Source organism: Tauraco erythrolophus, chromosome 12 (assembly GCF_009769465.1).
Source record: "Tauraco erythrolophus isolate bTauEry1 chromosome 12, bTauEry1.pri, whole genome shotgun sequence".
Taxonomy (NCBI): Eukaryota; Metazoa; Chordata; class Aves; order Musophagiformes; family Musophagidae; genus Tauraco; species Tauraco erythrolophus.
The window spans coordinates 16541359-16560939 of record NC_141476.1 but is presented as its reverse complement, the minus strand read 5'-3'; the positions used below and the strand labels follow the sequence as shown (position 1 = coordinate 16560939).

Sequence of the window (19581 nt, the reverse complement as noted above, 5' to 3'; positions counted from 1 at the left end):
TGTGGATCAGAAAGCCATGGCTGGGTCCCTCCCAGGTTCTGCAGTACACCGCTGGGGACATCAACTACGGCGGCCGCGTGACTGACGACTGGGACAGGCGCTGCATCCTGAGCATTTTGGAAGATTTCTACAAGCCTGAGGTTCTGATTCCTGAGTTTGCTTATTCTGAATCGGGGATCTACAAGCAGATCAGTACCTCTTCTGACCTCAACGTAAGTGCTCAAGTACCGAACTGCAGTTCACAGATTCAGGGGGATCATTATAGAGCAAAGGGGATCTACTCCTCCCTGAAACCCACTGCATTTCCAGTTCACTGGGGGAATATAAGTTGGTAAGAACCTGGGGATGTTCAGCTGCTTTCAGGAAGCTGCACCTGTTTCAAGCAACGGGAGGGAAGTCTTGTCCCTGTGCACGGGAGGTGGTAGCAGCTATCATCGAATTCCACAGCTGAAAGCTTTTGTACTCTGAATTGTTCTAATATCACATCCCTAAAGTACCCGAGGAGCTCTGCAGGAGACACAGCAGGAAGCTCACTGCCAAGCTGCCTGTTCTCGCAGCACGTGCTTGCTTCCACACAAACGCAATTTCACTCCTCAGGCAGAGCACAAACCATAGGCATGGCCTCTGCTCAGCCACCAAACCTGGCTCAGAGGAGCTGCCACCCCCTCAGCCCCCCCAGCAGCCCGTCCTGCGTCAGCCAGCATTGCTCAGGGCACACAGAAGCTGCCCCTAAGTCAAAGCTGCGAGTTAGGTCTCCTGGCTGTGACAGGAGACAAGGAGCTGTGTAAAACTCAGATGAAGGAATTTCAAACACCAAGACAAGGAATCCCTCCCAACCGACCTGCAGATCTGCGATCTGCTGGGTTTAGCTTATCCAGCAACCCTGACTTGGGCACTTCTTTCAGGCAAGGCCCACAGCAGCCCGAAGGGGCACCACAGCTTTATGGCTGTGCTCTTGGTCTCACAACCTCTGTGGATTCCTCTCCAGGGTTACCTCCAGTACATCCAGAGCCTGCCACTCAACGACAGCCCAGAGTTCTTTGGTTTACACGACAATGCCAACATCACCTTCGCTCAGAACGAGACCTTTGCTCTGCTGGGGGCCATTCTGCAGCTGCAACCCAAGACCTTCACGGTGGGAGGACGCAGCAGGGAAGAGGTGGGTACCCACATCCCATCGGTGCCCCAATCCTGTCAGTGCTCTGGCAGCCAGTGCCTGGCATGGGCAGCGAGCACAAACACCAGTTCTCAGCGGGTGTCACCAATGCTTGTGCCACCTTGCCTGCCAGGTGCCAGCAATGGCACTGCCATCCAGGTGTTAGCTCTCCCCTTTCTCATCAGCCATTGCCAGGAGGATCCTCACCCACTTGCTATCTTCCTTCCAGCTTGTGGAAGAGACCTCCAAAGACATCCTGGCAAAGCTGCCTGCCCCCATGAACCTGCAGGAGGTGATGCACAAATACCCGCTGCTCTACGAAGAGTCCATGAACACAGTGCTGGTGCAGGAGGTGATCAGGTAAAAGCCCTGCGGGGGGTCCCGGGCCAGTGACCGGCTGGTCCTTTGGGGAGCAGCTGAGATGTGCAGGCCCCTGCTCCCACCCACTCTTGAAGAACCTCATTGCTGAGCGTGGCAGTGGAGTTGGCAGCCACAGTAACAACTGTGTTGTCCCAGCCAGAGCCCTCAGCTGTTGCCTGTCCTGCCCAGACTGATCAGTGTCTCCGTCTGCTGCCAGCAATCCAGGGCGGGCAGCAGGCACCTATGAGACCCTGTTAAAGAGGAATGGGGCTGGGGGTTACATGGAGGAGCTTTGTGCAGAGATCCAGACCCTCTGTGGACAGACGCAGGCGACAAACCACTGCACCGAGTCGCTCTGATCCCTCTGCTCTTTCTCCGTAGGTACAACAAGCTCCTGGAGGTGATTGCTCAGACACTGAAGGATTTGCTGAAAGCGCTCAAGGGCCTGGTCGTGATGTCCTCTCAGCTGGAGCTGATGGCCAGCAGCTTGTACAACAACACTGTCCCCGAGATGTGGAATGCCAAGGTGCGTGCCCCGGCCAGTCCACCTGCCCACAGGAGCGCACTCAAATCAGGGGAACAGGTCGTCAGCCACCGCAGCTGGACTGGGCTGTCCGACATGGAGCTCTTGCTCCTCTGGCATGGAAATGTCTCCTGCCTAGTGCAGCTCACAGTTGTTCCCAGCCCCAGCCTGGATGAATCGCTGGACTCTGGGCAGCTGTCAGCAACTGGGGCACAAGGTCTAAGGTGACCTCGATTGTGTTCAACACCTTCTTCTGTGGGTGCCCTACAGGCCTACCCATCACTGAAGCCCCTGGCATCCTGGGTGAATGACTTGGTGCAGCGGATTGAATTCCTGCAGAAATGGATCAGCCACGGGATCCCCTCCGTGTTCTGGATCAGCGGGTTCTTCTTCCCCCAGGCCTTCCTCACCGGGACTCTGCAGAACTTCGCCAGGAAGTCTGTCATCTCCATCGACACCATCTCATTCAGCTTCAAGGTCAGTAAGTCAGCTGGATTTTTCTGGATTTTTTTTTGAATCTGCTGCTAGAAGGCCACAAAGGCAGCAGTTCTAGCCCTGACCTGCCCAAGAGCTGAAGCCACTAGCTGCACAGCTGCCCATGGACCCCATCATCCACTTTGCGCTCCAATACACCCACCCACGCTGCCGGACACCTCCTCAAGGCAAGCGGAGGCTTCTCTGCCTCACCAGACCTGCTCACATCCCCCTCCCCAGGCTTTGCCACAGGCTGCCCCACAGCCTCAAGATGTGAGATGCCAGAAAACCCATCCCAGCACATCTGAGAGCTGGGGCAGGCTCCCCTTGGGCAGCGTTGACTTCACTAAGAGCAGCTTAAGGGGGTCCTTGGGGCTGAGCCTCCAGGGACATGCCTCGACCCGCTCTCCTCCACAGGTAATGAAGGAGTCGGTGAGCGAGCTCACTCGCCATCCCGACGAAGGCTGCTATATCCACGGCTTGTTTCTGGAAGGCGCTCGCTGGGACCCTGCTGCGTTTCAGCTGGCAGAGTCGCGCCCCAAGGAGCTTTACACAGAGATGGCCATCATCTGGCTGCTTCCTGTCCCCCACCACAAGCCTCCAGCCACCGGCACCTACCTGTGCCCCATCTATAAGACTCTCAGTCGTGCAGGTAGGTGCTCTCAAGACAGGTCCCCAGGAGCAAGGTATACTGTAGAAGCAGCTAGGAAGGGCAGCCCAGGAGAGGCTGCAGAAGTTCCTCCTGCCACATACTGGTGTGGAGCGAGGCACTGTTAGCTGAGACCATCCAGGGAGAAAAAGGTTTCTCCTGCTGTGGTCATGGAGATGGAGCAGTGCCCCTGGCCAAGCTCTCCTCAGGCCCACACCCCAAAATAAACAAGCCTGTTTCCCCTAGCCCCACTCAACCTGTCACTTGGCATGGGGATGGGACAGGAGCTCTCACATGGGGTCACTTGTATGGGACTGCCCGGTCAGCATGCAGCAGCCAGGGCTGCAGTACCACCCTCTCACCCTTGCTTCCCCCATGCCAGGCACGCTATCAACAACAGGCCACTCCACAAACTACGTGATGGCTGTGGAGATCCCTACGGACAAGCCGCAGAAGCACTGGATCAAACGGGGCACAGCCTTGATCTGTGCCCTGGACTTCTAGCCAGAAAAACCCACCCAGCCCAGGAAACCATCCCAGCTGAGGGCCTGAGCCGGGGCCTCCGCGGTGCACAGAGGTAGGCAGCACAGGCAGGGAGCTGCTCCCCCTCTCCTCCTGCCCTCGGAGCTGTGTCAATAAATTGAGCTCAACTCCACAGCACCACATTCACCTCGTGTTGTTGCAATCCCCACAATCACCTCAAGTTTTTAGCACCACAGAAGAGCTGCCGGCGAGGACAGTATGACCCAGCGCAGGCGCTCGGTGCTCCCAGCCACACAGCCGCCCTCTCCCGTGGCTGGCTGTTACAGGATAGCTTTATTCCTTCAGACAGATCCATTATTTACAGAACTTGTTATCAGACACAGCAAGAGACAGAAGGATTTTCTTCTCTTCAACAAATACCAAAAGAACAGTTTCATTCCATAGTCAAGATCTGTACAAATTTGCACATTTGCAAAACTCGAGTCCTCTCCTGTGGCAGCTTCCCCTGGCCCAGCTGCACCTTAGGACACCTCGGGAGAAAGGTGCTGGCCTCTGGCTTCTGAGATTTCTGCCAGGCTGCTGGGGACAGGCAGCGGACCGTGTGCAGGAGCATGGCAGGGCTAGTCGGAGGCAGCAGGCACAAGGCCGGCTCTCAGCAGGGATCAGGCTGCTGCCCGCACCAGCCAGCTCTGGCCTAGTGGACAGTGTGGTCAGGAGCAGCAGCTTTGGGCTCCTTTCACTGCTTCCACCCCCCCCTGCAGCCCTTGTCCCACCTTGAGCGTTACAGCAACCAGTCGCCTCTCCCCACACTGAAAGGCTTTTCCAAGGGCACCCAGTGACTGCCCATCCACCGCCTGCCCCTGCGTGGTGCCCAGCAGCACTGAGGCCACCCTACAAACTTGGTTTGTTCGTAATCAATGGGGTTGCTGAGGACTGGGCCTGGAGCAACCCCATGTGAGCCACAGGAACTGCCAGGGCCACAAAGCTGGTCCCTAGGAGAGCAGCCGTGGCAAAAGAGCCACGCACCACCCCTAGCACCACTGTGGAGCACTGGGCACAAGGCCCAACTCCAGGGACGAGCCCCCCTGTCCTCACCCAGCAACAGAGCTGCCAAGGCCCACCAGGGAGCCCAGCTGTGCTGGCAGGGGGTGCTGCCATCCCCAGAGCAGGGCAAGGCAGGACCTGCCTGGCCAAGTGTTGGCTAGGTCTGGGAGCTGGGCAGTGCAGCAGGGGTGGATGCAGGAGGACAGGCTCTGTCCTGGAGCCACCTCGCTCAGCAACGGCCAAAGCATAGGTCAGAACCAAAAATTTAGGGAAGGGAGGGAGAGGGATACAAAACACAGACACTAATGCCCTGGGGAAGCACAGAGCTGAAGGCCTGGACACAGGACACAAGCCACACCCAGCTGTGGCCAGCACAGTCTCGCATCAGCATCGCTGGCGTTCTCCCAACGCCAGACCCGTCACCATCCGGGTGGGCTCTCCATCTCCTGCTGCAGTCTTCAGCCACAGTGTCGAGACACGGGCCCACGGCATGTGGGTGCTGCTGTGGCACAGTCAGGCAGCTGGGCAGTCGCTTGCCTTCTGCTGCAGCTGCAGGGACTCCCCTCAAGACATGTTCCCGCCTTTCACAGCTCGGGCTCAGAGGAAAACCTGGTATCTCTTTGTCCCCAGGCTCTACCTCGGCCAAGGGCTTGTCGCTGTGGTCCCTCTTCCTCGGGCAAAGGGTAACATAGCTCCAAGTGCCACTGCCCGAAGCCACAAAGCCCAGCTGCTGCTTCTCACAGTCTTGACCCTTAGGCTACTGCCGCTTGGCTTTGTACGGGCGGGAGCGTTTCCGGCGGTCCGGCTTCCTCTGCTTGTGCAGACGGCCGATGCTGACTCCTTGCCGCCTGCGGACGGAGATGTTCTGCTCCACGAGGCTGGCCAGCATGCCTGCATGGGAAGAGGCACAGACACATCCCGTGCTGGAGTGCTGGTATTGTTCATGCCAGAGCGCAGCCCTCCCTCCCTCGCCCCAAACCCATCAGTGGGCTCCTCCTGGGACTATAAATGAGAAGGACATGGAGCAGAGATGTGTGGCTCCCCAGACAGAGCGCTACCTCGTGCCCCAGGCCTGGCAGAAACAGGAGGCAGGGCAGGGTGAGCTTCCCAGGCTCCCAGCTGCTGCTCTGCCATGCTCGGTGCAGCTCCCGCAGCTGAATCTGAACCCCACGCTCCGTCCCCTGGGCCGCACAGCACAGCTCACCTTCCTGGGCCAGCATGGAGATGAAGGTACAGATGAACTCGTCGTAGTTGTGGGTTCTCCTCTGATCATCAATCTACAAAGAGGTGACAAATCCATAAATAATCCACAAATGGGTGGCAGGGAGAAAGGAGAGCCCAAAGCTAACAGGAGGCAAAGAACCAGCATGCCTGGCCCAACCCACAGGCCAAGGAGACCCGAGCAGGAAGGAACCCACTTCCCAGCACAGCTCAGGCCAGTGCACAACTGGGACAGTCTCCGTCCCAGTTCAGATGCCAGCATTTTCCACAAAGAGCAGATGGAAAGAGGCGAGGGTGGGGAGGGAAGGACTCCTGGCAGTGCTGATATTCATCTGTTACAGTGGTCACCATCCTCCTCAAGCTAGTTACTGCTGCCCAGGGGACTCAGTCTGTCCCGCCGGGAGCTCTGCCTTGTAGGGCTGTTCGGTAGCGGGAAAGGGACCCCAAACACTCCCCATCACCGTTCTCAGCTGCACCACTCTCCCTCCACTTTTGACATAAAGACAACCCAGACAGAAGCCTTCAGAAAGCTCAATCAGCAACGCAAACAAGCCTTCAACAAACACACCTTGAATTTCTTCCTCTTCTCCACCTCTTCCTTCAGACAGGCCTCATAGTTCGCAATCTCTGCCTCCACGCACTTCAGCAGTGCCAGCAGCTCCTGCCAGGATCAAGCAGAGCAAACGCAAACGTGAGCAGACGAACCCCTGTCACAGCCCAGGAGCCAGCAGGGTGAGCTGATGGGTGTTCCTCTCTGTGCTGGGAAAGGGATGATCATCAAAGCAAAAAACACTTGCCAGGGGAAAAAAAGGTCAGTTCATTGTAGGCAATTTCTGAGTCAAAGGGTGATCAATCAGCGAGCACTACGGTCAGCCCCAGGGGAGCTGGGTTCTGCCCGAGCCTGGCGCAGCCCCGTGTACCTGGTTCTCTGGGACAGGGGGAAGTGTTGCATGCAGGCCTGAGAAACACCCCAGGGCCTGGTTCTTCTCAAAATTTGAAGACTTCCCTTTTGAGTAAAAGTTTCTAGCCAGCTCTCCTCCAGGGAGCCCTTGATGTCCTTGCGCTGCCTGAGCCTGGTCCTGTCTCTGGCTGGAGGGCCGACACAGGCGGTGAAGAGCAGGCTGGGATTTAGGGGTGCAGGGTGCCACCAGCCTCTGGCCCAAAGGAGAGCGCAGCACACCGAACGTCCCGGCTCTGCCCACTGCCGAGGCAAAGGTCCTGAGATGATGCACAGCACAAAACCTGCGCTGCCCTGTGCCTCGAGGGACGGCTGCGGCGACGCGCGCGGGACAGCGTGCACATGCGGTTCAGTCGCTGCCAGCGCTGCTGCGTCTCTGGGCGAGAGCAGGGAGCTCCACGTTCCCAGGGCTGCCGCAGCACAAAACTCACCTTGGGAGAATACTTTTCCCCCCCAGGGTGATCACTGGTCCTGCCAAGTCCCACCTTCTCTTTGCTGTCACTGGCCTCACTGCCCTCCTTCTCGTCCAGTTTGATTGCGACCGGGGCCTCTTCACCGGGTTTGATGGAAGGGGGGAGCTTTTCCCCCCATCTGCGCACAGGGGAAGGAAGCATTATTAGGAGCCATCGCAAAGGACCGATATCCACTCCCGAAGCCAAAGGACACTGTCCTGTCACTGCAGGAGAGGTGCCACCCTCTCAAAAGCTGGCAGGCACCTACCTGCAACAGCCAGCGGGCAGAAGACACCGTCCTCCGAGAGGTGCAGCAGCCCGGTGCTGATGACGGGCCCCAGGTCCCTGACGGCCCGGTTGTAGCGCATGCAGTCAACGCGCAGCAGGCCGTCCTCCTCGCCGAAGAGCACCTTGGAGATGTGGGACGTGACGGGGCTGGAGGGGCGGGTGGGGTTGGCCGAGCGGATGGGAGAGCGCAGCGGGGAGTTGAAGGCGCTGCGATCTCGGAGGCGGTGTCTGTGCTCTCGTTGCTGGGGGTGGGGGAGGGCTGGGAGTGGGTGACCACTGCCACGGCGGCACCCCCGCTGCTCGTCTTGATGGACAGGGGAATGGAAAGATCCTTTTGTGATTCCTTCAGTTTCTCAGCCAGGACGTTGATGGTGTTGGGCTGGAGGACAGAGAGCTGGCCGTCCGCAGTCCCCGCCACGTGCTCTTGCTTTACCTGCCCTTTCCTTTTGTACCTGCCCAGGAACACAGCAGGGAAGGTGAGTATCTGGTGGAAGGAGGTGGGGGCCCAGCGCAGGCACTGCCGGCTCCGCACTCAGCACTCCAGGCTGTCTGCTGGGATGAAGCAAGGCCTGAAACATTTCTAGGTCACCCTCACTGCCAGCAGCTTCTCTGGCAGCATCCCACCCCACTGAACCGCTCAGCTGCAGGTACCCCTATGCAGCCAGGGGTGCTGTGTACCCCTGCTCTTCTTCCAGAAGCCCCAAAAGCAGCCTTGCTGTGACCCCACCTTCCCGACCTTCACAGCAGTCCAAGCACACCAACACTGTCACCAGGAGCTGATGTGGCAGTCAGCACTGGGGAACTGAGGTTCCCCGAAGCCTGCTGCCAATACAGTTATACTCAGGACAGCCAAAATTCAGGGTTGATTGTGAAGAGCTACAGAAGGGCTTTACAAAATCCAGTGAATGAACAGCAAAACAGCAGGGGAAGAGGAAAACAGCCCTAATTGCATGCACAGGTGCAGGCTCTAACACAGCTAACGGTGCTCAGGAAAGAGATCTGGGAGTCCCTGCTGGCAGCTCTGTAAATGTCTGTTCCCTGTGCTCTACCCTCGGCTCAAGCTGTCACCTGATGGCAGAGTTGGTGTTACGAACTTCCTCCTCCTCATCATCATCGTAGTCATCCTCATCGTCCGAGTACTGCTGGTGTTGTCGGACTGGGACCCGGCTGCGACCCACTCCTGCCGCGAGGTCTTCCTCCTCCTGCAAAACACCACTGCTGATGGCCTGCTGGCAGCGGGCAAGGAGGAAGAACTCAGCGGACACATCCTCCGTCCAGCCAAGCACCAGGGCTTGCCCCTTCAAGAGGGGACAGGGGACTCTTCCCTACGCTGGCTCAGCTGACCCACGTTAACACTGACCACTTTTGCCAGGTCAGTCTTTACCCTCTCACCTTCCAGCCTGGGTCAGCACAAGGGTGGGCAGGCTGCGAGGCAGGGGAAGGGCTTAGACTGGCTGACCAAGAGACTCCCAAGGAGGTGAGGGACTGGAAGGGAAAAGCTCAGCTCGAGTCAGGTGTGCTGCTGGCCTGAGGCTCCAGCCTACCTGCATGGGGGATTTGGCGTAGTTGTGATTATCCAGGAAGGCTGGCAACCTCTGCACGATGGGGTTGGGGTTTGTTGGAGGCGCCCCATTGATACCGCTCGCTGACATCTTTGCCACCGGTTTGGATTTGTTGGGCGGGCTCTGCGTGGCTGCAGGGTGGCCCTGGCTGGTGGGCTCATCGGTGTCATCTGCCATAAAGCACAGCACAGCCTTTCATGACCAGCACCACCACGCTTTTTACTCAATGTCTTCTGCCACTTCTTGCCCACCCCACATAAGAGGAGAGATCTTACGCCCCACCAGAACATCCCACCCACCTCCCATTTCACCTCCAGCTGTCACCAGTGTCCCCAAGCTTAAGCCTTCCCATTTTCAAGCTCTGCATCCCTCCAACACTCCTCCCAGGCACAGAGGCATCTACCACACCCCAGCACAGTGCACACAGAGCTGGGCTTGGAGAAAACAAAGCAAAGCTGACCATAAAACTGCCTCAAGCTCCAGGTCAGTCAGCTCTTGTCATCAGCCTGTGTTCACTCCACGGTAGGCCAGGGTGGCTGGCTGGCAACACCACTGGTACAGGGTCTACCTGGATGGGTGCTCTCTGGGGTCACGGTCTGCTGCTGGCTGGCTTTGCCTCTTCGGAAGGCTGAGACTCCTGAGACTTCTGGGTCTGGATCAGCTCAGGCTGAGTTACTCGGATAAGCTTGAAGGCCAACGACAGATAGAAACTGAGTGCTGGACCGGTGTGACCCAAACCACATCCCTCCCATTCAAGCACTGCAGAACTCGTGAGGCTGAGCCAACTGCCAAGCATCCATGTGCACAAGCAACTGACAATGCCACTGACAACCTCCCAGGTGAGCAGCAAAAGGCCAAGGGAGGCTGCTTATCTCCTCTTCCCAGAAGATATTTCTCAAGACCAAAAAAAACCCTCAAAATCCAGGGCCCTCACAGCAAAGAGAGATGCCCTGAAAACAGAGCCTATTCCCACCCCAGGCTCATGCTCCCTCAGGGCTTGGGCTGTCCTACCTGCTGCAAGGCCTCCAGCACAGTCTGGCGGTTCATCTTCAGGATGTGCAGTTTGGACTCGTACTTCATCCTCCGATCAGGCACCACCGCCATCAGGTTGAAGCGGATATCATGGTACGGCTCCCTGCAGGAAGGGACAGGGGATGTGTGGCGGTGGCAGTGGAAAGCCCATCTCCCAGCAGGGGGGGTCAGCAGGCTGCCCGCCATACCCCGAACACCTCCTGCAGGCTCTTTCCAGGCAGCACCTCCCCTGCCCTGGTGGTTAACACCAAAACACAGGAGGCTTTTCTCCCAAAAATCTCATCAACCTCACACTGGCCGAACAAGCAGAGCAAAGTTACTTCAGCCACAACACAAAATACCCTTCACAAGAGTCACAGGTTGGTTGAGGTGGGAAGAGACCTGCAGAGGTCATCTGCTCCAAGCCCCTGCTCCAGCAGGGTCACCCAGAGCTGGTTGCCCAGGACCACATCCAGATGGCTTTCGATTATCTCCAAGGATGAAGACTCCAAAACCTCTTTGGGCAACCTGTGCCACTGTTTGGTCACCTTCATGCCCAAGCATCCAAAAGACCCAGCTTAGGACCAGAAGCACCATTCCTTCTCCTACGGACTCGAGCTAACAGGGACCTAGTTTGGCCGCTCTTATCCTGTGCAGCCATTTGCAGGGACTCTGCATTGCACAGAGAGCACAGCTTCTCCACGTGCTCTGAAGACAGGCAAAGTGCACGCAAGTAGAAGGCAAGGAAGTAGTGCACCTGCATCCCTCCCAAGCAACATTCTCCACCCCCACTTCCACAACTTCACACAGAGACCACAGTAGAAGTAATCCAGAGAAGAACGGCGAGGAGGCCAGCGCCTGCACCATGGCCTGGGACATTACCCTGCAGTGGCCAGGCCGATGCGCTCCATGATTACTCTCCTGGCTTTGTCCGTCCATTCCTCATCGTCAGCCCATGGCCCTGTGATAACGATACAAGCTGGAATTAGCAAAGCAGGCCAAGGCTCCTGCTTCAGACTCACAGAGGGGATCCTGCCATCCCCACGAGAGGCAATTTCACAGCTCCCTTACATACCAGGGAGCAAGTCAAGAAAGGGGCCAGGACGCAGAAGGCCCACACTCTCAGCCCATACGTGGAACCCCCTGCCCCGGCCTTCCAAATGGAAAACATGAGTTATCTGCTAGGTGGAAAGGTGAGGTTTGAATTCTACGGACCACAAGCAATTCACAGGCTCTGGGCTCACAAAGTCCAAGGGATCCACCTGCCACTGGATCTGGTGCCATGCTTACGAAACCCAAGTACATGAAGTGGGTACCTTACCAAAGGCCTGACAGACAGAAGCAAAGTCCTAGTGGGGATAAAAAAAGTGTCTGAAAGACAGAACTAGCGCTCAAGTTGTAAGAGAAGGGAGTAATGTGAGCAGCCTGCTGGGATCTACGTTAGGATCTTGTGCCTCAACACGCAGCAGTTATTTGGTGCAAGGAGAGGGTAAGGAGACAAAATTCTGCTTGTGATAACGAGTTATTTCAGAGCTGCAGAGGGCTCTCATGACCCTGAGCAACTGGGGAGGAAAATGGCAAGGCTAGAAAAAGCACTGGAGTGATTCTCCACAAACATCAGCTAACGCTCAGTGGCGATGAAAAATAACACATACATTCAGCCATACCAGGGTGTCTATCCGACTGTGCCAATGAGCAGGGGCAGGTAGGCTCTTACCATGGTCAATGGGATAGACCTTGAGCCCGTCCAGCTCAAAGAGCCGTCCCTTGATGGGGACATAACTGACAAAATGAAAAGCCTCCATGGTTCGCACGGCGCTGATACCGTTCTGCTTCTCCGGCAAGTGCCGTGGCTCCGGCCTGCGAGGGCAAGAGAGGCGAGAGGTCAGCAGAGAGCCTGCCTCCTTCGGCACGAGCGAGCTGCGACAGACCCCCTCACCCACCTGGCATGGCTGTTGTGGGCCTTGGCCAGCTCGGGGGCATTGCCGATGGCATAGCCTTTACTCTGCAGCAAAGAGCAAAACAACTGAGAAGTGACAGGAAACAAACAAAATGCTTCACCCACCAGCTCCCCGCTCCCTCCATCCATACACAGGACCAGGAGAGCAACCTTCAGGCACGCCCTCTGCTCTGCCAAGTTTCAGGTAAAAGCCAGGATGAAAAGAACACACAATTTCTGCTAAAGAAATTACAGTCAGAAACACAGACTTCAAGACAGGTCTGAAGGCAGGAGAGAAGACTCTTGATCACAGACTTAGAATGCATCTGGGCTAGGGAATAGCATGACAGAAGGCCCAGAGCTGTGCTGTGGAAGGGGACTGAGGCGCTGAGCAAGGCAAGGTGGAAGATGAGAGAGAAGAAGCAACGCTGATGTAGCCAGAAGCCACAAAGGACCAGAAAGGAGCCAGCTCATGAGAGCATCATCTTGAGCAAGAAGCGAGAGGCAGATGGACACACGCCACGCATGCAGAGCCCCGCACGCCCCCACCCCTACCTCAGGGCTGAATCCTTTGGTGAAATCCTTCATGCGGCTCAGCGTGGGGCCCAGATCAACATTGTTGCAGTTCAGGAGGACGCTCAGCAGAGCATGGGTGGCACAGGAATTGGGGATCAGCTGGAGGGTGACACAAGGACCATCTTAACCAGCAGGAACAAGGCAACCCTTCAACAACCTCTGAGTTGACAATAATCAGTTGAAAAGCACTGACGCAAGAAGCACTTGTGAGAGCAGCGACTTGACCTCAGCTCTCAAAGGAGGGAGGAAGTCAGTCTCGTTTAGTGAGCCACACCATGGCCCCGTGAGCATCTGCTCACAGTGCAGGCCATGGACAGGCTCACAGCCCTCAATGGATTCCCTCCAACCTGGAGCTCAGGGCAGAGACTCCCAGGAAAGAGGAGCTGGCCTCAGGACCAGCAAGAGCAGTGCAGCCTCTCAGTTCCCTGTTGCTTCCCTGAGGTGTCACATGAGACATCCCCCTCTTTCCCCTCACCTCCAGCCTACCTGGTGAGCAAAGAACATGTTATTAACGATGTCATCATCGATCACCGATGTTTCATCCACCAGGGTAGAGACCTTCCGGCGTGATCTGCGCTCCTCAATCCACTTGACAGGAAGATGAACCCATACACAGGGCTGTGGAGAGAAGTCAGCAGTTGCGTCGTTTCGGATGGACCACACCAGTGGGGCTGCTCTGCCCAGCACCAGAAACCTTCCGTTTCAAACCACAAGCAGAGCGAAGATAGAGAGGAAAAGCAGAACCACCAGCCCCATCTTTCTGGAAGTGGCCATCCCTGCCACAAGTCCTCCCGGCCCCACATTACCAAGGACACTCTCCTGCACTGATGCTCTAGGCTCAGACAACAATCAAGCTTGAAAACTTTGGGGTTTGACAGGTCTTAAGAGACTCAAGACAAGGAAACAGGAGGTGAAATTCACCTCTGGACACTGACTGACCTGCAGAATAGTACCTGACCACCAAACGACCCCTCCTTTTACATATACGTTGCACTCATTTTCAGGAAGAGTTCGGAAAACGGCTTTTAGGAAAGCAACAGCCTCAAAGCCATTTCAAAACAGAGACAGGGAGAAAGCCCACACTGCACGCATGCTGTTTGGCACTGCCCCTCTCCCTGGGGAAAGGGAGATGAATCCCTCTAAGTATGACCTCCACCTGCTCCAGGAGGTCTTTCTCAAGGCACGAGACTGCCCATCTGCCCCAAACCTGATGAAAAAACTCCTGGTTCACCACTTATAATGCTGACCTCCACAACCATGAGCTCACACGGGCCTTTCTGAACGCCTGGCGATGAGTTCCCAGGCCCGCAGAGGCATTCTGCTTAATAAAACTCATACTTTCACGCCTGTGACTTACCCTTGGCACTTGCTCTGCAGATCATAAATCTCTTCAACCTGCACTCCCTTGACCCCTGCAAACAAAGGGCAGAAGCTGGTGTAAAGCCCACCAGAAAGGACTAGGGGTGACATCAAGCACGAAACCGACTTCCCAGGAAGGTTTCTGGCACTCACCAAAATCTTCGACCAGGAGTGTGAAGAGACCTGGAAAGGAAGAAAACCAACAGGTTACTTCTGACTGAAGAGAGCAGAGGAAACCTGCTGCCACTGGCCCCTGAAGGTCCCATGTGGTTCCAGGCCAAGGTGCAGCCAGAAAACCACAGCAGAGTGGCACTGGGATCACGCTGACTCCCCAGCAGCAGAGCTGTTGAGCCCTGGCTTGCGACAGGTGCTCTGGCTCCCTTCATCCCCATTCATCATCCTCTTCCTCAAGAGGACCTGAACCAACCCTCTTTTGTCAGAGCTCGATGAAGCTGGACCCACCTTCAGCATCCTGACCCACTGCAGATGACCTGCCAAGAAACATATCCCCACAGGGATGAACAGCAGCAGGGAGCACCTAAACCACACGCACTAATGCTTCTAACTGGAGGGAAACGCTGCTGAATAGATCACAGGATATTTTAAAAGAAGATAATTTATGTTCTTGTTAGTGAAAGACAACCAGTGAGGAGAAAACCAGCTCACAGCAGCAGAGCTGTGGGAAGTCTGAGGGGCAAAAGGCTCATCTTCATCGCCGTCTCTCCTGGGGGACCAAATCCAAGAGCCTGTCTTCAGTGGCTACAAAATTCCCATTACAGAAGGCCATAATCAGGGATACAGAGACAACAGCAAAGAGACTGAAGGATTTTTAGACATCGGCAACTGAGCAGCAGCTCCCACTACAATGCTGTAGCAAAGGCAGTCGGCCCAAGTTTCAGGCGGGCCCCCTGCATGGGGAGTTAGTGAGCTCAAGACTGGAATAACAAATCTGCTTCTTTCGCTCCCCTGTAAAGGCTGCTGAAAGCCTGGGAGGAAGGCCAGGGAACATCAATAAGAAGGATTCTATCCCGAGAAACATCCCTGTAAGCAACGGATTTAAGGAACCCAATGTCAGTGGCTCAATCAAGAAGGGAAGAGCCCATGGGGCTTCCACACCAAAGTTAAAATGACTAAAACAGGGAGGAAACTTCTGGGAGCAAAAAGTCTTCATTAATTTAGCAGAAAACATCTTATTTCTTACAAAATTGCCAGTGGGAAGAAACAGACAATGAAAATAACATGCTTCGAACCATGACGGCCAAACCCCGGCCTCCTTGCCGCGCAACGCCATGACACCAAACCCCGGCACCTTTCTGGCAGAGAAGTTTTTGCTCAGAACGCTCGACGTCGCGGAGGGCTGCGTCATACGGGTGACATCCACAGGGACTTCAGGCAGCGCCGCTGCCTCGCTGCCTTCTCTGCAGCCACCCCCTTAGGGCAAGCGGTCCCTGCAGACCATCGGGGTCTTCAGATGCTCATTACAGCCACGCTCCTTGTTCCCTCTTCAGACAGGGTCCGTTACGGAAGCCGGAGTGGCAGCTGTTTACACATAGAGTCTTTCAACTGTAAAAGCTTCCGCAAAAGTCGAACGCCTCACTGACTCTCCAATTTCAACAGTTCCAGTCTACTGACCACAGCAGAACACGTGCGACGCGAGATGCGAACCGTATCACGAGCTCTGCCTCGCATCAGAGCAAGGCTTCGCAAACACGACCCACCATGAACACCAAAAGCAGCGCTGCTCCCGCATGTACCACCAGCGGACACGACCAAGCAGCACTTCTGAGCTCACTGTGGCTCAGCCCAGAGCACTCCGATGTCTCCGCAGCAGCTCTCCAGGAGCGTGCATCAGACCAGCAGGGCTCTGCCAAAGGAGATGGGAAGTCAGCCGACGTGTGTTCTCCTCCCATCTGATCAACATTGCTGGGCACCCAGAGAACTCAGAAGCCAAACTTCTCCAAGAGCAACGTGAAAGGACAAGAAGTGATGGTAACAACCCGCAGCAAGAGAAATTCTGACTACAGACCTGGATCAAAAACAACCCTTCGCTATCAGTGTGGTCGGCCCTGGGACCGGGGTGCAGAAATCTGCTTCCTGGTCATACTCAACGGAACACAGCCACAAGCGACCTGAACTGCCTCTGAAGTTAGCTCTGCTTTGGGCCAAAGACTTCCAGAGGTCCCTTCCAACTGTGTTTTTTTCTACAGTTCAAGTCAATATTTTGTATTTCTTCAGCATCCACAAAACGCGTAGTCCTGCTGCTGCCGTCACTCCTGGGACACCCAAAACCCTCATCCCAAATTATTTATGTCAGCTGGAGGAAACACTCTGGTATCCCCAAGCATATGCAACACTACGCCAGCAGCCTGGAGACCCCAAGGCTCCCCTCTTGGCCCAGCAGCCGCAGTGGACAGCCCAAGTCTGGATTACCAACCTTTCATGACCAGTAAAGCACTGAGAGCTTTCAATCCCAAGCCCCGTGGTGAGGGCCGGGCAGCTCATGTGATATGCTGAAGGCCAAGGGCAGCACACGGGCCATTCCTAGCCGCTGTCCCAGCTGCCACCTCTGCATCCGAACCTCCACACATCCAAAGGAGCGCAGCTGCGGTGCCTCTGCCCAGACAGATTATCTTCCAAGTAAATAACCTTCCCTCCCAGGACTGAGAATCCAAACCATGTCCTGTCTTCAGCGTGGCCATGGTGAAGAAGAAGGGGAAGGACCTTAACAATTTCAGCAATTCCCAAGCACCAGTAAAAGGAAGATAAAGAGTGGCAAAACCTGGACTGACTGGGAGACCAACAGCAGACAGAATCCTTTGCTGAGCGCAGGAAGACAAGTATAATGCCACGAGTCCAATTTCCTCACCCACAGCCTCAAAAACACACCACCACATCCTAAAGATCAGCTCTCAGTCTCTCAGAGGACAACCCCACATCACACTACAGCAACTCGGAGATGTTAAAACAGCGCTCAGCTAGTGCCCCAGCTGATGCCAGCTTTGGTCCCCAAATCCTAACTCACAAAACAAACTCAGGACCCCATCACAGAAACCACCTTCTCCGATGCAGCGGTAAGGGGACGCCCATGACTGTCCTGCTCCCAGCTGCTCAGGCACCACACCAGGTTCTTCAGCACCTTTCGTGGGCTACCCGGGGGAGAGGGTCTGATCCACCTGCTCAGCTGCAAAGTGATGACAGGATCTGACACCCAGGGACAGACATCACCCTTGCATGCTCCCAAGTGACACAGGTTCTCCTCAACTGCGTGCTAAGCTCTGGGGCAACCACCAGCCAGAACTGTTTCTGTAGCAAAGGACATCCCATACGCACACCTCTCCCTATATTTCCGTGGTATTTTGGGGTGCATTTGCAAACGACAGGAACGCTTCATGCTACACCATCGTGGCATTTCAGATGTTTTACACAGAGACCCCTGGGTTTATCAGACCACTCACACACAGCTGCCTGGGGCTGCTACCAGAGCCCCGGCCTCGTTCTGAGCCATCACGATGCTCCTGCAGCCCTGTTCACCCCATCCCTGCCCTCATTCCTCACCAGCGCCCCTATGTCCAACCTCCTGCCATTCCCTCTTCTGCCTGCCCTACACCCCGCAACCTCTCCCTACCCCCCAGGGGCTATACCCCAGGCACCACAACCCTGCACCGCCTCGTTTGCCCCCCAGGACCCACGCTACTCCCACCCCACACACCTCTACCCCCGCGCCTGCCCGCCTGCCCTCCCGCCCCTCCGCCTGCACCCCCAGGCACCCCCCGGGCTCCCTCGTCAGCTCTCCTTCCCCAGGCCCCCTTCTCCCGCGCCCCCTCCCCTCCCTTGCTCCCGCCCCACGCACCCCCACACCCCCCGCCCCCCTGCTCTAGCCCCGGACCCCGTAACCCTGCCACGCCACCCCCCGAAAGCTTCCCCCACACCCCCGGCCCGCCTCCCGGAGCCCGCCGGCCCAGGCCCGACCCCCGGCCCGCCCCTCAGAGCCGAGCCGAGCCCCCCGCCGCTCACCGGGGTCGCTCTCCAGCTCCAGCCAGCCTTTATTCATCTTCCCGCGGGCCGGGCCGCGCCGCCATGTCCGGCCGCGACTCCGGGCCCCGCCGCCGCCACCACCGCTGCTGTCGTCGTCGTCCTCGCCCGCCCCTGCGCGTCATCGCGGCGCGACGCCGCGTGACGTTATCGCGCGCCGCACCGCGCCGGTTGTGGGTGACGACGGCGGCGGCAGAGGCCTGGGGGGGCTCCGGGGCTTTGTCCCCCGTACCGGAGGGCAGCAGGGCCTCGGGCCGGGGCTGGGGCTCGAGAGGCTGGGCCGCCCCGAGCGGCCCGTGGCGAGGGACGGGTCCGTGTCCCCGTCCCCGTCCGTGTCCCCGCCGCCAGCGGCTGGGCGCCCCGCGCTGACGTGCGGGGGCTCCCGGCGAGGCTGGGGCCCGCCGTGCCAGCCCCGGCCCTGCCAGCGGCCCCCCTCGTACCGCCCCAGAGGCGGGAAGGCTCCCAGTGCGAGCGGGCGCCCCTGCGCTGCGCTTCCTTAGGAAGTGGGCTAAAAATAGGAGCTGGATCCGCGGCTGCGCCCGTCCCCCCGCCGTGGCTTTGTTCAGCCGTTGTTCCCACGCACGCCCCGTCCCCCGGCGCTCCCCTCGTCCAGCTCCTGCCCCTGGGACAGGGTTTGGCTGGCAGCGCCAGGACCCAGGTGGGGTTTGTTCCCCTGACGCAGAGGAGACCAGGGGCAGCAGCGCTGTAGCTGCCCACCGAAGCCGTCTCCTTCCACCCCGCAGGGTGGCTGAGGAGGTGTCATTCAGCCCCTGGAGATCAGGGGCCCAGGTTGCCTCTTGGCTGGTTGTCATGAGAGACAAGCTGCAACGTGAGCCGTGCAGAACCCTGCTTGCACCCGACAAATGCTCTCCTACTCCAGCCTTCCTGATGTAAATCCACTCAGGAGGGCCAGCTCAGCTGCTGCAAAGATTTAAGGAGATTTACCAGGAGGAGGAAGCCCTTTCAGGCACTGGTTTCTTCTGGTCTTTGTTCCTGCTCAGTTGAAACATTGCTGGCCCCGGTGCCACCTCCAGCCTCTGCCGCAGCTCACCTCAGGGCCAGGCCCCACGCACCCCAGGGGTCCCCTCTTGCTGCCCGTCCCGGGATGGGCAGCCCAGCCCCTGCTCTGCTGAGCACTGGGGCTCCCTTGGAGCCAACGGGGCGCAGGCATTTCAGCAGCATGGCTGATTGATTGCAGGCACTTCAGAGCCATTAAATCCAGGCCCTGAGGAATTAGACTTTTGTCCGTTTTTTCTGGCTTTACATCCATGTCCTTGTCTCTACTTGCATATCGTTCTCCTGTGCCCCCCAGGCCTGCCATTAACTTAATCCCCATAGTTGGCTCCAGTCTGGCCTGTAAATCAGTGCTCCCAGAGCCTGAGTTTGCAGGAGAGGTGGGACGGGGAGAAGGGAGTTGGGACCCACAGCTCATCTCCACAGGGGCACTGTGGGACAGGGCAGCACTGCCGGGGGACTTTGCTCCCATCAAAGGCA

General features: G+C 57.2%; 2 protein-coding genes across 2 annotated transcripts in view; one reads left to right on the top strand and one right to left on the bottom strand.

Moving 5' to 3' along the window:
* Positions 1–3666, top strand: part of DNAH1 (dynein axonemal heavy chain 1) — a 70339-nt gene extending 66673 nt beyond the window's left edge. The window contains 7 exon segments of the mRNA XM_086619273.1: positions 36–212; positions 989–1159; positions 1386–1516; positions 1898–2042; positions 2310–2516; positions 2931–3165; positions 3545–3666. Coding sequence (XP_086475399.1) covers positions 36–212; positions 989–1159; positions 1386–1516; positions 1898–2042; positions 2310–2516; positions 2931–3165; positions 3545–3666 — 1188 coding nt within the window.
* A 255-nt stretch (positions 3667–3921) lies between these two features.
* Positions 3922–18147, bottom strand: BAP1 (BRCA1 associated deubiquitinase 1). Its single transcript, XM_086619077.1, is given in 20 exon segments — positions 3922–5580; positions 5894–5966; positions 6479–6571; positions 7300–7459; positions 7585–7819; positions 7822–8060; positions 8677–8810; positions 9153–9340; positions 9739–9768; positions 9771–9855; positions 10182–10305; positions 11064–11142; positions 11899–12041; positions 12125–12186; positions 12676–12795; positions 13183–13289; positions 13292–13314; positions 14054–14108; positions 14209–14238; positions 18070–18147. Coding segments are annotated over 20 exon segments (2151 nt in total). The 5' UTR covers positions 18107–18147; the 3' UTR covers positions 3922–5446.
* Positions 18148–19581: the final 1434 nt, after the last annotated feature.